General features: G+C 42.5%; 1 protein-coding gene across 3 annotated transcripts in view; it reads right to left on the bottom strand.

Moving 5' to 3' along the window:
• ulk1a (unc-51 like autophagy activating kinase 1a) overlaps positions 1-13603 on the bottom strand; it is a 27171-nt gene extending 13568 nt beyond the window's left edge. For 2 of the 3 annotated variants that reach the window (XM_012815984.2, XM_031570319.1), the window contains exons 1-15: positions 13030-13603; positions 12712-12804; positions 12562-12603; positions 9671-9703; positions 9517-9553; positions 6782-6955; positions 6223-6296; positions 5858-5959; positions 3835-3893; positions 2543-2625; positions 2402-2452; positions 2118-2209; positions 1626-1749; positions 774-831; positions 179-262 (exon numbers count right to left, since the gene is read on the bottom strand). In XM_012815984.2, the coding sequence (XP_012671438.2) occupies positions 179-262; positions 774-831; positions 1626-1749; positions 2118-2209; positions 2402-2452; positions 2543-2625; positions 3835-3893; positions 5858-5959; positions 6223-6296; positions 6782-6955; positions 9517-9553; positions 9671-9703; positions 12562-12603; positions 12712-12804; positions 13030-13119 (1196 nt within the window). In that variant the 5' untranslated portion in view covers positions 13120-13603. The remainder of the gene's footprint in view (positions 1-178; positions 263-773; positions 832-1625; positions 1750-2117; positions 2210-2401; positions 2453-2542; positions 2626-3834; positions 3894-5857; positions 5960-6222; positions 6297-6781; positions 6956-9516; positions 9554-9670; positions 9704-12561; positions 12604-12711; positions 12805-13029) is intronic. The other variant, XM_031570320.1, reaches the window with a different exon arrangement.
• Positions 13604-14240: the final 637 nt, after the last annotated feature.

Raw genomic sequence — 14240 nt, 5'->3', positions numbered from 1 at the left:
ATGAGCCCATGAAAAACTATACAATGCATACTACCACTTAAAACACACATACAGCACTTTCACAAAAACACATGGAGACTCATGACATAATGACACACAGACACACACAATCACACTCACACTCACACATAAACACACACTGTCACACACCCACTCACACACACACACAGATCTTCACCTGACAGGGCTGGGACAGGTGCGTAAGGAGGGGGAGGGGAGAGGAGTCCTGCCTGCAGAAGCTCCGGCAGCCAACAGGAAACTACTGAGAAGAAAAAAAAACAGCAGGGCAGTAGGTCAGTGTCTTACACACACACACACCCACACACACCCACACCCCCCCCCCCCCCACACACACACACACACACACACACCAGAACAACCAATCACCCACCCACACATAACACCACGAGGGAGAGGAGCGCTCGAAAAACACAACACAGAAACACAGCACACAGAAACATAACAGGGCACACAAACAGTTGACATGACACTAAACACACAAGCCACACACACACACACGGAATAGATAGGTGCATGGTGTCAAGATGCATGGTGTCAAGATGAGCCCATAAAAACACACTCTGCCACTCCGCTGTCTGGCCGTTCCCCCAGTATAAATGACACACCTGTCAAGTGGCCCAGGATTCATGTCACACCATAAATGTGTTTGTTACTCAGATCTACATGTGTGTGTGTGTGTGTGTGTTTGTGTGTGTAGGTGTGTGTGTGTGTGTGTGTGTGTTTGTGTGTGTAGGTGTGTGTGTGTTACCTACCCGCTCTGCATCAGACTGTCCGTGGGTTGGCCTCCTGCCGCATCACACACAATTTCACCTGTGAACACACAACACCGCTTAGAGCCTTTACACACCAAACGGACATCAATGAACTAGCGGCAACGAAGGCCGACTGTTGCCTTGCCTCACGTCGTTTGTGTCTTGTCATGTCATGTACTTGTAGAGTGTACTTTTTTTTAACATGGACATTACACGAAAAACAAATGAAAATTATGAAGAAAATATTTTTCAAACAAGAAGATGTCTTTGTCTAAGGGATATAATGACATTTCTATAATATTTCTTCATCGTACTCGTTAAACAGAGTGATCTCTCTCACCAACGGGCTCCCGCTGCCTATTCAACATGCTCAACCGGCCTAAAAGCCACCGATAGGGGTCCGACTAGCTCCAACAATCCGGGAAACACACCACAAAAACAAGGGCCACAGACGCTCACTGCCGGCCCGACATTGGCTGCCAGCCGACCGTTGGCCTGGTGTGTTACGGGCTTTACACTCACAATGCTCCCATATGGCACGCCCAGTGATTAAAGACTCATACTCTGACTGAACAGAGAACCTCTATGGGAACAACTGAACTGGACACGGTTTCACTTTCAGACAAAAAGAAGATATTTTACAGCAGTCTAAATGCTCTGTTCTCTTTGCTTGCGCTCTGGTACTGATTGCTTGCGCTCCTGTGGTATTAATGAATGGGCTATTAATGTAATTAAACTGTAGAGGTATAATGATGCCTCTGCCGATCAGCGTGTGCTTATTGTTTGTATGCTGGTGCACTGGGGGTCTTGTGCCCTTGGCCCTGGTGAGTTTGGGAACACTCTTGTGCTTACTGGTGAACTGGGCAGGAACCATGATAAAGTCCTCAGGTTCAGAGGAGGAGGAGTCTTTAAGCAGAGAGTCAGGAGAGAATGGGGTGGCGGGACGTTGAAGGGGACTCTGGGCCTCTGCATCGGACTAGAGAGAGAGAGAGAGAGAGAGAGAGAGAGAGAGAGAGAGAGAGAAAGCGGAAGAGAGAGAGAGACAACCACAAACCAATAAGGTGATACAATAAGGTATTTACTTAATTGAGCTTATACTAAACTAGTGTATGAGGTGCCTATTTATGGTGCATGTGTGTATGATTTTACATATATGTGTGTATATATATTTACGTATATGTGTATAATGTCTGTGTGTATGATTTTACACACATGGGTTTGCATGAGGGTGTATTTGTATGGATTTCTGTGGTTTGCAGGAGAATAAGGTTTGTGTGTGTGTGTGTGTGTGTGTGTGTGTGTGTGTGTGTGTGTGTGTGTGTGTGTGTGTGTGTGTGTGCGTACCTGAGTTGGTGTCAGGTGAGTGGAGGAACTGCTGCAGGAGCTCCCAGAACCAGTGCTGGGGTAGGATGGCACGGGCACGGGCACTGGAGAGGCTGACACACACACACACACACACACACACACACACACACACACACACACACACACACACACAGGAAGAGGGAGAGGGAGAGAGTAAGACACAGGCAATCATAATCGTCATATCCACATACTGTACATCATAGCAAGCAAAGCAAACTGTATCCGAGAGAGGGAAAGTCTCTAACTCCCACTGTGACACTCACATTTCTTTGATGAGGAGCTTGCCTGCAGGAATGGGTGATGGAAAAACTGATCTGGAAAACAAACGGGAAACAACTATGAGTTAACCGGATTGGTTGGTGCATTGTAGCTGTTGCCAGCAGCAGTGTTCAGTATGCACTGACCAAAGTCCATGCGGTCCTTATGGTTCCTCTGCAGCAGGCCCAGCAGCAGCTGCCTCAGTGGACCAGAGGTCTCTCGGGGGACGCTACAGATAAAGATATGAATTAAGATCACAGACTATGTCCAAGAAATACACAGAAAAAAAGACTGGTTTGAAAAGACTGACCATAAATCACACACACACACACACACACACACACACACACACACAAAACAAAAATATGTGAGGAAATAAAGTAGTGTTGCCACGTGTCCTTTATTATGACTGAACAGACTCCCAAGTGTATTGTGTAAACACAGGCACGTTGCTTCAGTTTCTGTCTGTGTATCTGTATGTGTGTTCGTTCGTCTGACTAGAACACTTGTGTTATATGGGTCAAGTTGGAACCAATGGCGGATCAAGTCTCTGCAGGCAGTTATAAATAGATCAACACGCAAACAGAGAGAGCAAGCTTATAAAAACAACCACGCCTGGCTCCATCTGAGAAGGAAGAAGTACTTCTCCATCCCTTTATCTATGCATCTCAGTATCTGATAATCAATACTCATCAATTCCTACCATTTTGGTGATATTTTCTAGCGTACACATTGTCTACGGGCTTCAAAGTTAAGTCTGTATTGATTAGAGTACTGACCCCGTCTAAAAGTAAATGGGGGGGGTCAAATGGTCTGTGGCAGCAGAGCACTGCCTCATTAGCAGTTTAGCGATTTCGCAATATAGCTGCAAAATAAACAAGTGTATATATGTCCGTGTGTGTCATTGCGAGAAAGAGATAGCACTGCAAAAATCCAGCTCATAAAAACAAGGAAATAAAGTATTAAAATCGGGGATATATTACTTAAAATAGGCTAAATTATCTGAACAGAACAGAACAAGATAAAAAAAAAAAAAAAATTCTTAAAACTAGTGTGGCCAGACTAAAAACCAAGTAAATTTGTCTTGATTCTGACTTTGAAAAGGCAGTTTTGTACTTGTCAGTGGTGTTGAAACTAGTGTCAAGCATTAACTTGTTCATAACCAGTAATACAATCTCAGTAACAAGTTATAATACCTTATTAAGATAATTAAGGACTGAAACGCTTGAAGCAAATGAAATGCTCTAACATAAAAAATGCCTGGTAAGAAGAAATATCTTGTCAGACAAAAAACAAGCATATATTTCACCTTACTAAGATTCAAATGTTTGCAGTGAGATCGTGTGCATGCAAGTGTTGCATTGCAGGAAGTTGTGACACATCACATTTATAGATTCTGTTTATTCCAATTACCCAGAACTCTCCTCTGGCCACTCACCTAGGGGTCAGGTTTCGGTTTCTTTCATAGAAAAGACGAAGCTCCTGTGGACTGCTGGCCTGGGGGTGACACACATACACACACATACGCACAAAGTGAAGATAGGCTCACTTATTGTATTAAACAATACAAACTTGAATCAAACCCATAAGGCAAACATCATTTCTAAGATAATGACAGATTTTAAAGGCCAAGTATTCAGATTTGTAAAAGAATGTGTCCACACTTTAAGAAACACAAAATAAATTGATTTCAAATCAGAAAATGCGATCTGACAGTAATCGAGTGGACATCACACGAGTGCTGTGCATCATCACAGCCATGACGTTATCCGCAGTAACACATGATTTTAGTTCACTTGCGTTCATATGACATTTCTATAAAATATTTGAGAAAGTAAAACAAGAGACCTAGAAAGATTTGTTTCACCTATTTGTTTTAATATTGGTAAAACGCTGTTCCACCACAGGAGCTGTGGCCTGTAGTTTGTTCCTGTGCTACAATGGAACAGTCAGAACAACAAGACAAACACTGTTAGAATGTAAGCAAGACATCCACCAGACTATGGGTATAGACTACCTGTTGACAAACTTGTACAATAATGTCTTAACTAGAAGAGAATGCTTCGAATGTCAAAATCCATCTTTCATTATTAGGCTACGGGTGTGATCTCAACAGCATAGACAAAGGGTGCTTAATTATGGAACAATTTTCATCCCCTCAGGATTTCACACAATCAAGGTGACTCCGTAAACTGTAATCCAGGCTAGCTGGGCAGGGTGCAGGGTGCAGGCTGAGATCTGCTTCTATGTACAATCATACATCCTGTTATGCAAATCCACATTCAACAGAGTATATAAAACACAACCACTGTAGTTACCACCTGACACGGCATTGACCCTGACATCATTGGCTCATCGGCCAAAAGGTGACCAATTTTGCGTACTCAATGACTTTTTCTGGCAACACACTCTCTCACCGTCTCTCCCTCCGTCACTTTTTTGGCACATGGCAGCCATGTGATGGCTATGTCCACCTCCAGCTCCCCCAGCTCAGCCATGTCCACCCCCCAGCCTGTAAACACCATCTGATCTGACCACAGGGACACGCTGTCCACACCACTAAACACGTCAGCACCATCATCACACACACACAGTTCCACGAAAACAAAAGCACATCGGCCACACACAAACACATACATAGTGTTTGTAAACCATATATCTCTTTTCCCTTCTCACTTTCTCTCGCACTTCAGCAACACACACTGGCTGTGTACAATAAGCCATTCATAATCACTATCTTGCTTCATGTCTCACAACACACACACACACACACACACACACTCACACACACACACACACACACACACACACACACACACACGAGCAGCTGTGTGCACTCTACATGTGCTGTTTACCAAAGCCTTGGGAAACACTTGCACTGACTTGTGCTTGCTGATGCCTGTGCCTGCACACACAGACACATTTTGCCGTCAGCCATTATTTCAACTGAGCCACACTCCCCTGGCAGGAGGAGGCCATCGAAACTGCCGAGAGCCCTGGCACTGTTTGTTTCATTTTTTAATTATGCAACAGTGTTTTCAGTGGAAAGTGTTTCCACCCTTCGTTTTCAGACCAGTAGGTCAGAGATTACTCTTGACCCAGGATCAAATGCAGTAAAGCGTTTACTACAGCCGCGCTGTGTACAGGGAGGATTGGGAAAATAACAAGCCCACAACAGAACCTTGACCTTTCTATAAGAGATTACTGTAACAATCACAACAAGGTTAAAGACACAAAGACACTGTTAGACACTCCTGTGTGTGTTATTGTGCATGTCTGTTTTATTTGGAGAGGTACAGAAACAGGCTACAATGTGAGTGGGAGAATGTTAGGTGTGTATGCAAGTGTGTATTTGTATGTACTTCCGTAATAGGTTTACATTACATGCCTGTGTACAGTATAGTGGCTGTGTATATATTCTGACAGTCATGTACAGTATAAATGCGTTCTGATTCTGGTACCTGGAAGGGTGCCTTGCCGGTTAAGCACTGGTAGACAATAGTGCCCACACTCCAGAGGTCAGCTTTAGCATCATAATTCTGAGACATGATCACTTCTGGAGCCTGCAGACACACACGCATAGACAATGTAAAGTCTGTATTCCATGGGGCTAAAGAAAGCTATGTATGACTTGAAGCAGCTATGCAATATAAATACAAATTCAGCTATACATAGGGATGAAATTAAATAGAAAACAGGCCAGATTCTGTTAGGCAAAAAAGGGATTTAAAGTAATTTGTTTTAGTATTTGTTTTCGTACTGTAACTGTAACAGTAACTGTAGCTTTGCTGAAAAAGGGTGGAGTTGCCAATGAACTGCCTCTTACCATGTACATAGGAGAGCCACAAAGGGTGGCGGCCATAGTGTCACCCTGGAGATATCTGGCAAACCCAAAATCAGCTGCAACAAGACCATGCAAAGGGAGAGAGAAAAATCAGAATTGCAGCAGAACAAAACCCCATACTCCCTGTAGCTTTGACTTTACTGTCATTCGGGGTATTTGGAGGCAGACCCGGCACAGTTTGGCCCTGCTCGGGAGAGGGTCTAACATAAGCCCGCCACAGTTTGGCACCGGTCAACTTGAAATGCAAATTGGTTGCTGCCAAAAAGTACCAATGGAAAAAAAGAGTCAAGGTTGGGCCAGCTGTCATTTTACTCAGCTGTGCCGCTGCACCAGGTCCAAAGACTTCATGTGGTCAAACAGAACACCAAGCCCAGGCAATCAGTGACTAACACAAACACACAACACAACACTCACCCACTCTTTCTCCCCCCACCAACTCAAACAGTTTTAGATACATATACAAACAGTCTCACATGTACGCTCGCACACTTTGTCAGCTGTTGCATGTGCTTGTGCAACACAGACACACATATACCCCCACCTATCTTGATGCAGATGTTGCTGGGGCTGGCCCTGCGGCTGGTGTTGTAGGCCAGCAGGATGTTCTGTGGCTTCAGGTCTCGGTGGATGATGCCTTTGCTTCTGAGCACGCTCATAGCCCCCGCAATCTGCTGCAGGAAGATGCGAATGGTGTCCTCTCGGAGGGAGCCCTTCGCTATAGAGGGGAGAGAGAGAGCGAGAGAGAGAGAGAGAGAGAAGAAGAGATATTTTTACCTGAAGGTCAAAACTGTAAAATGTAATGTCTTTTCTTGATGAAAACCGCTAGACATAAAAAGCCTAGTTTTTCTGGTGACTAGCAATAAACACAAACACTAACCAGAAACTTTTAGGACACATCCAGTTCAATCCACACATGAATATTGGTGATGCAGTTTAAAGTCCCTCTCCTGGCATTGATTAAGCTATTGATTACATTTTTTTTGTAAAGAAATCCCTTCATGGCGTTAAAATGGCTTGGATGTAGCTCCGCACCTCTGCCTCATGTACTATTTGCGGATCTATGAATATGCAAATGAGACCGACCTCAGCCACATTATCAAAGAGCTAATAATGTGTTGCTAATGTTTGATAAACTTTGGAGATTTTACAGATGGTTTGTTTAATTTCAAGTTCAGTCTTTCTATTTGTTCACTGAACATCACCTTCACCAAACCCAATCCCATATCCCCTAACCATAACCCTATATTGTAGTTAACAGAAGTTCAACAGATAAGTTACATTTCTTTTTTTTTTATAAATGAGAGCAGCTCAGCCTAGTCTGGCCCTCAGTGACATTAAATGTATGTGAAAGCCTAGGCTACTGTAAAACGAAAGACTTACAATGACATGACATTGAAATGCTTTACTGCCATGATAGCGATAAGTGGTAAGAATACAATAAATAAAATAAAATAAAAGTACATAATCAAACGTTTCTCACGTCATTTAATTCTGTGGATAGCCGGCTTCCCCTGGCTTTTGCTAGGAGCCACCACTGGGTGTACCTAAACTATGTGTTGGTGCACCTAAATCAAAAAGTGAAGCACACCAGTGCAACCTATGTAAAAAAATAATAATCTGGAGCCCTGCAAGGGATAAGAGATAATGTTCAGCCAAGTACTGACAAAACGACTGTAGACAGGGGGATCAGCACCTTAACACAAAATGGGGTTGTGTGCTGCTTTAGAGGGATTTACTCTATAGTAATGACCAGCTGCCCCCCCCCCCCCTCCCCCCCCCACTAGGCAACAACCTAACAAAATAAATTATTTGGCTATTGAAGAATATTAATTTGAAATAATTTCTTCGCCAATGTAATATTAATATATTACGCAGCTCACTGTCCTCCATTGATGCCAATGACAACTTCATTGGTTGCATTATAATGATCTGTATAAAATAGTGGTCAGACACACAGTTCAGCAGTCTGCTACCAAGCATTTAAATGGACATAATGGAGGTGAGTGTTATACACCCATATGTGAAATTCTACTCTGGCTAGGGTGCAACAGGTTTCTGATGTTTTAAAGCTCACACGGCATGACTCTGAACCCTGTATGAAGTTCACAGAGCTTTGAAAATATGCTAGCGGACTGCTGGGAGATCAGTGCCCTCCTCTGTGATTTGGGGGAAACGTGTTAAAGAATAACAAAAGCCCAAAATCTCCAGGGAGAACAATTCAGACCTGGCTGTGGGCAATAAGAAGGTGTGACTAAAATCAACAACACACAGATGGCTAAACCTCCCCCCCAGATTTTTCCACCATGAAGAGCGAGTTAAGGGAGTGACAGGTGGGTGAGTTCATGTTGTCACCTGAGCTGTGTTGGGCATGTGTACTGGCTCACCCGTGCCCGCTGAGCTACCTCTGCTGGCAGCAGCCCAACGTGCCGCCCAGAGAAAACAACCTCAGAAGGCTCTGGCATGACAGCAAAATTAGGTCAGTGACAACAGCTAAGCATCTTAAAATAGCCCCGTCCCTGCAAATGCTGCAAATTTGGAAGGGAAACGGGTGTAGAATAGAGCCTCATACGCCAACACCCCATATATCATATTATTTTCCTCACAGAGACTGTGGGTGCATGGGTATTTTAGGATATAGCTGTGTGAGAGAATGTTAATGAGTGCTGTTCTGAGAGTTACAAAAATAGATAAGAATGAGAGCTTATGAAAATATGACCCTTGGAGTTTTAAGAAAAGCACTGAGAGTGATTTACTTCAGTTACAGGGTATTGCACCAGGGTGCTCTATTTCCAATCCCTTCGGTCATTCAGGCCAGGAAGTTCTTTTTCTGACGCAAGGCAAATGCCAGCTCACTCATTAGGCCAATGTCCTTCACCCAGAATTACTTCTGAAATGTCACAGCTACTCATTGTATGAAAGCACCACAAGCAACTCAAAGACGTTCCACACAAAACTGTGAAATGCTGCAAATTTGTTTACGTCTGACGAAAAGCTTTTGGCAGAATGGGCTGTCCTAATGATCATTCACAACAAACCTCTGCCCAGTCTGTCACTGCCGTAGCAGCCCTACACCATAACATCTCATCTTTGAGGTTTTAGTTCTCAGGTGCTAATTTAGTCACTTTGATTAGGAGCAACTGAAGCTTATGTTGATAACAACACCTCATCCCTCCCCATTTGCTCAAGCAACATTTATCAAGGTAGTGATGACAGAAACTAACGCCTCTGATAGAATCGTATTCATGAAAATGTTGTCACACCGTTTGATGCACTTACACTGCAGATACTCAGCTAGGTCACCTCCGTTGCAGTACTGTGAGAGGAATCAGAAAAAAAAATACATATTAATGTAAGCAGGTCTTCTAAATTTCTTTTAACCAAAACAGCATATTTTGTTATGGTGCAACAAGAATTCCCAGAGTGAGCTTACCTCCATAACAAGATATACACAGCCTGAAATCTCCTGTTGGAGAAACACACAAACAGTCAGTGCTTGTTATTAGTTAAGTGTCAAAGCTAGACTGCTGTGGTTTTGTTATAAGTCACAACATGACTCTATGAAAGTTGCCAATATATTCCTAATCACTGACATTTCATCTCCACTAAGCAAGTTACTAATATAGTTGTGAAGGGACCCCAGTCAGAGTCATTTTGATGTTCGATCTTTATTTAAGCATTCATAGAGGGGTGCTTTGCAAAACTCTACGTAAAAAAGTGGTTTGAGTACACAGCAGGAAGATGCACACAAATAGCAGATTCAGCTCTGCTTTTACCATTTCTTTCATTTTAATAATTGCATAGCTTGCTATGATGACATAACATAGAAGAAATTATAACCATAAAAAGCTGAAGAAAACTAGTCACTCAGTCTATGATATTAAATAGCTATAACACTGTTCTATCCTATTAACTTAGGGCTAATTATAGTTTTAGAATTCAATTCTCTGTTATGGATGCCAGATCATAGCGTCTTATAAGTCATTTTTTCCATACCAAGCTAGTAAATAATGTCACGTGCTTGTGTCACGTGAAAAAAGCTTTTGACACCACCCCCACCCCCACCAATTCCATGAAATAAATCTGACAGCTAACGTGTTGTGCATCTCCTGGATGGCATGTTGATTCTTTGTACGATAACTGCTAAATATAAATCACTGAATCAAGCCACGCAACACGCCGTGGCACCAAATATGAGACCAGGGAGGGAGCTGTGACTTGTTACGCAACTAATGACATCGGGGTCATCGCCTAACAAGGCCAGTCCTTTCCAATCTGGCCTGTTTCCATGGAGCTTGGGATAGTTTCCACTCCACTGAGCCAGACCAGTGGTGCCCCGTGGTGACCGCATGTGGCTACTGTACGAACTCGGCCACAGAGGGGAAGGCTGCTGACCGGTCTGCCTCAGTGGCTTGCCTCTTTTATTGCCATGTCTGTTTGGGCTGCAGAACTCCACTAGAGTCCATTGGGTTTTAACAGCATTGGACTAAGGCTGAGGTAGTGGCCACACTGTTGGCCACATCCTGGCACCTAGATTAGTGGTGAAGCACACCAAAAACATGTGTTGACTGGAACTCTGTTTCCCATCAGAGTTAGTAAATGGACATAATCAGCTTGACAAAATCAAGATAGGGAGGTGTTACTGTGGCTTCTGTGGTGCAGTTTCTTGTGAAGCCTCTCACAACTTGTAGAAGGACATACCCTGGACAGGAGTGAAGAGAGGCCTGAAGGATTTACTGGGACCCCAGAGCAAATGTTATGGAGTTGATTTCCTTTCAAGAGGCCTTCATTCTTTCTGATATCTGTATCTCTGCCAATGCAATAGGAACAACACCCAGCCCCGCAGTATTCTACCTTACTGTAGAATACTGTTTGCAATTAAGCACAGTCACGAATAGAGTCCAATAAGAGTACAAAAAATTAAACCTGGGACTTTTGGTATTGTGCCCTTTCTAACTGCAGTAATCACTAAAATGTCTGAAAAGATGTGAGATGTGAGGAGACAGAGATGAGAGCCTATGAGGCAGCAGCTCACTCTTGTCCATGCTGAGAGACAGCCAGCATGTTCCCACAGATGAGAGGGGGGAGGGTGACTTCTGCTGACTAAGCACAGGCAGCCTAATTTCTTTAGCCATTGTTTGGCTAGTGGCATGGCAGCAGCCAGCCACCTGTTACACATTGTGTGGCCAAGCAGATCAAATGACTCCGGCCTGTCTGGTTAGGGTTTCAGTTGGGTCCCACGTCGTCAAAGCCTGCCATCTGACATCCAACATGGTCCTTGAGTACATGTCTGAAACCTGCTAAGTCTATTTGCAGGGGACTTACAACATGCAAGCTAACACAAACGTTTGCTGCTAAACCACAACCCACAAGGCTGGGTGACTGAGCAGTAGTGATACTGGTGTGAGTTTGTCCAACACGTATCTCACCTCACATGAACGCTAGTTTAGTGTCTCAGCTTGTCACTTTTTCTCTTTTAGCTCTTGTCTGGAGCAACTAAGGGAAGGATCAGATAGTAGCCTACAGTCCATGGTGCCATCTGGAAAGGGTTTTGGAAAACCACCAGCAACCACCTGTTGCAACAACACCCTAATTTCCTGCTGCCTCGACTCAAACACTTAGGATCTGACATGAACTAAGATCTCCTTGACAGCTATCCAGTTCAGCCCACAATTGCCTTGGACAAAAATGATTTGCACCTCTACTGTTGTTCCTAATTATATGGTATATTTTCATTGTTATAACATTATTATAACATTCATATGGGTTCATTGCTTTTTTTATGTTCAATTTTGATGCAAAATTATCCAAACCAAACTAAGCACCCAACTGAGTATCCTATATTCACCAAAAGAAGTAGGTCATACAAAATGACAAAATATTTAGCAACACTAACACATAAAATATGTGACTTTTATATGAAATGACTCTTGACTAATTAGTATATATATGTTAAACTATAGGGTAGATTGGCCTATATCAAGTAAAATCATCAGAAGCCATCGTTAGACACACAGTAGGGAGGAGCTTTTCTTTAGACCCAATGAGAAAGCGGTAGGTACAAGGAGCATCAACATTAAGGCGTGTACTTGTTTGGATCCTCTGTAGCTGGTTCCAAACGAACTTCCTTGTAATATCTGTTCATAATTAGGTGGAAACTACTAATACTGTCTGTGAAACTACAATAGTAATTGATTTCAATTTCGATTCCACATGTTTTCCTTTGTTCTGCCTACCAAACGAGGCAAGATTTGATAATGCCCCTAGACCCTCTTAATACGCACTGGTATACTGATATAGGCTACTAGTATGAACAAAGCCAACCTGAAAGTCAAGAAGACCAACGATGTTCTCATGTTTCAGCTCCTTGGGGAAAAAAAACATACAAACATGACGGGTTAACATAAGGGTAACTAGCTTTTACTTCAGAGTAGCTTACAAAAACACAGTGGTTGCATTTTGGACTAGGCCTACCTTCAATATTTTTATCTCTTTCCCCAAAAGAGACTGTGATTTTGCCAAATTCTTTTTGTTGATGCACTTCACCGCTACTTCCAGATCATGTCTCTGTACAGAAAACAAACAGTTGTATGATGACACACACTGCAAGTCAAAAGGACATTGCGAATGAACGATAATGACATTATACCCCTAGTAACAGCATTCAAGACCAAGTGGGATTAACAGTGATGGATATGGCAAATCGTTACATTAGTTTTATGCTTTAGATTTTGCGACATCTTACTCTTTGTCAGCGTTAGCTGAAGTAAACGAAAATAGGTCATAGCATACCTTCTTATATCTTCCTTTGAAGACTACTGCGAAGGCACCATGTCCGATCAAGTCTTTCCTGTTAAACTCGAACTTTCCCACAGTCTCCATGGTTTAAGGCTCCAAAAAGATGAAAGATGAATAAATCCAGAGGTAAAATCAGGATGTTGTTGCTTCCTTTGTAACAATTCGATTCCCGTCCACTTCCAAAAAGTAGAAAAGTTGCCCTCTTCTATTGCGTTCCATGGGCTGCTCCTCGCCGAGAGAGTATCTCATTTTAATCATGATAAATAGAGGGGTAATACAGATGTAAATGCAGGTGTTGTCCCCTTCAGTCTGTTTTAAAAATGGAAAATATCATTGTAATGCAACGAGGTTTAAGTTGTCTTTACTTGATATCTGCGTAAGCAAACCCAATGGCAGCCTACCAAATTTCGATATTCCGAAGTACCAAGTTTGAAATAACTTCAGATGGCAAAATGTCGACTCTTATATTAACTTCATTGACGTTTGTTTAGCTAGGTAGCGGTGTGCCTTTCACCTGCAAATGCATTCACTCAAAAGTATGGAAAGACACTGGATAGTCATTCTGACGTACGGTATGCGCATGCGCATTGCTTGTAATATTGTGAGCGGCGGCTGTTCGAGAGGACATGTCAACACACACAGCTTTATGAGTCATCATAGCAGGATAAAAACTTCTTAGAACGCTTTATTACAGACCTTCTAGATTAAGCATTAAACAAACATAACATGATATAAATGTACAAATGTGGTTATTTTGATGTAAAATTTGAAATCAGCTAGTAATTATATTTATATTTATTATACAATATGTATACTCCCTTAGGCCTCCAGGAGACAAATATTGTCATGTCATTGTAGCTTAATGTGTTCAACACACATGCATTGATTGCTATGTAAAATCAGATGAAAAGGACGGGGTAAGGTTGTATTCCATACAGTCTTCTCACAGTTAGGGGTTTCACAGCTTAGAAGGCAAGACTTGCACAGTTGCTCTAGCAGTTTAGATCATATTGTCATGGGAAAAAACGGAATCAAGAACTATATTTAAATTATATTTAAACAATCCAACATACTACAAAACCCCATCAATGCTTATCCCTCCAGCAGGGTCGTTTTGAACATTCTTAAAAAAAAGAATGTGCTCATCAACTATGTAAGATTTGAAGTTATATTCCATGGACCCAGATATCCTTTATCTAGAACGT

This window comes from Clupea harengus, chromosome 7 (genome assembly GCF_900700415.2).
Source record: "Clupea harengus chromosome 7, Ch_v2.0.2, whole genome shotgun sequence".
Taxonomy (NCBI): Eukaryota; Metazoa; Chordata; class Actinopteri; order Clupeiformes; family Clupeidae; genus Clupea; species Clupea harengus.
This window is presented reverse-complemented; position numbering and strand designations above follow the sequence as displayed.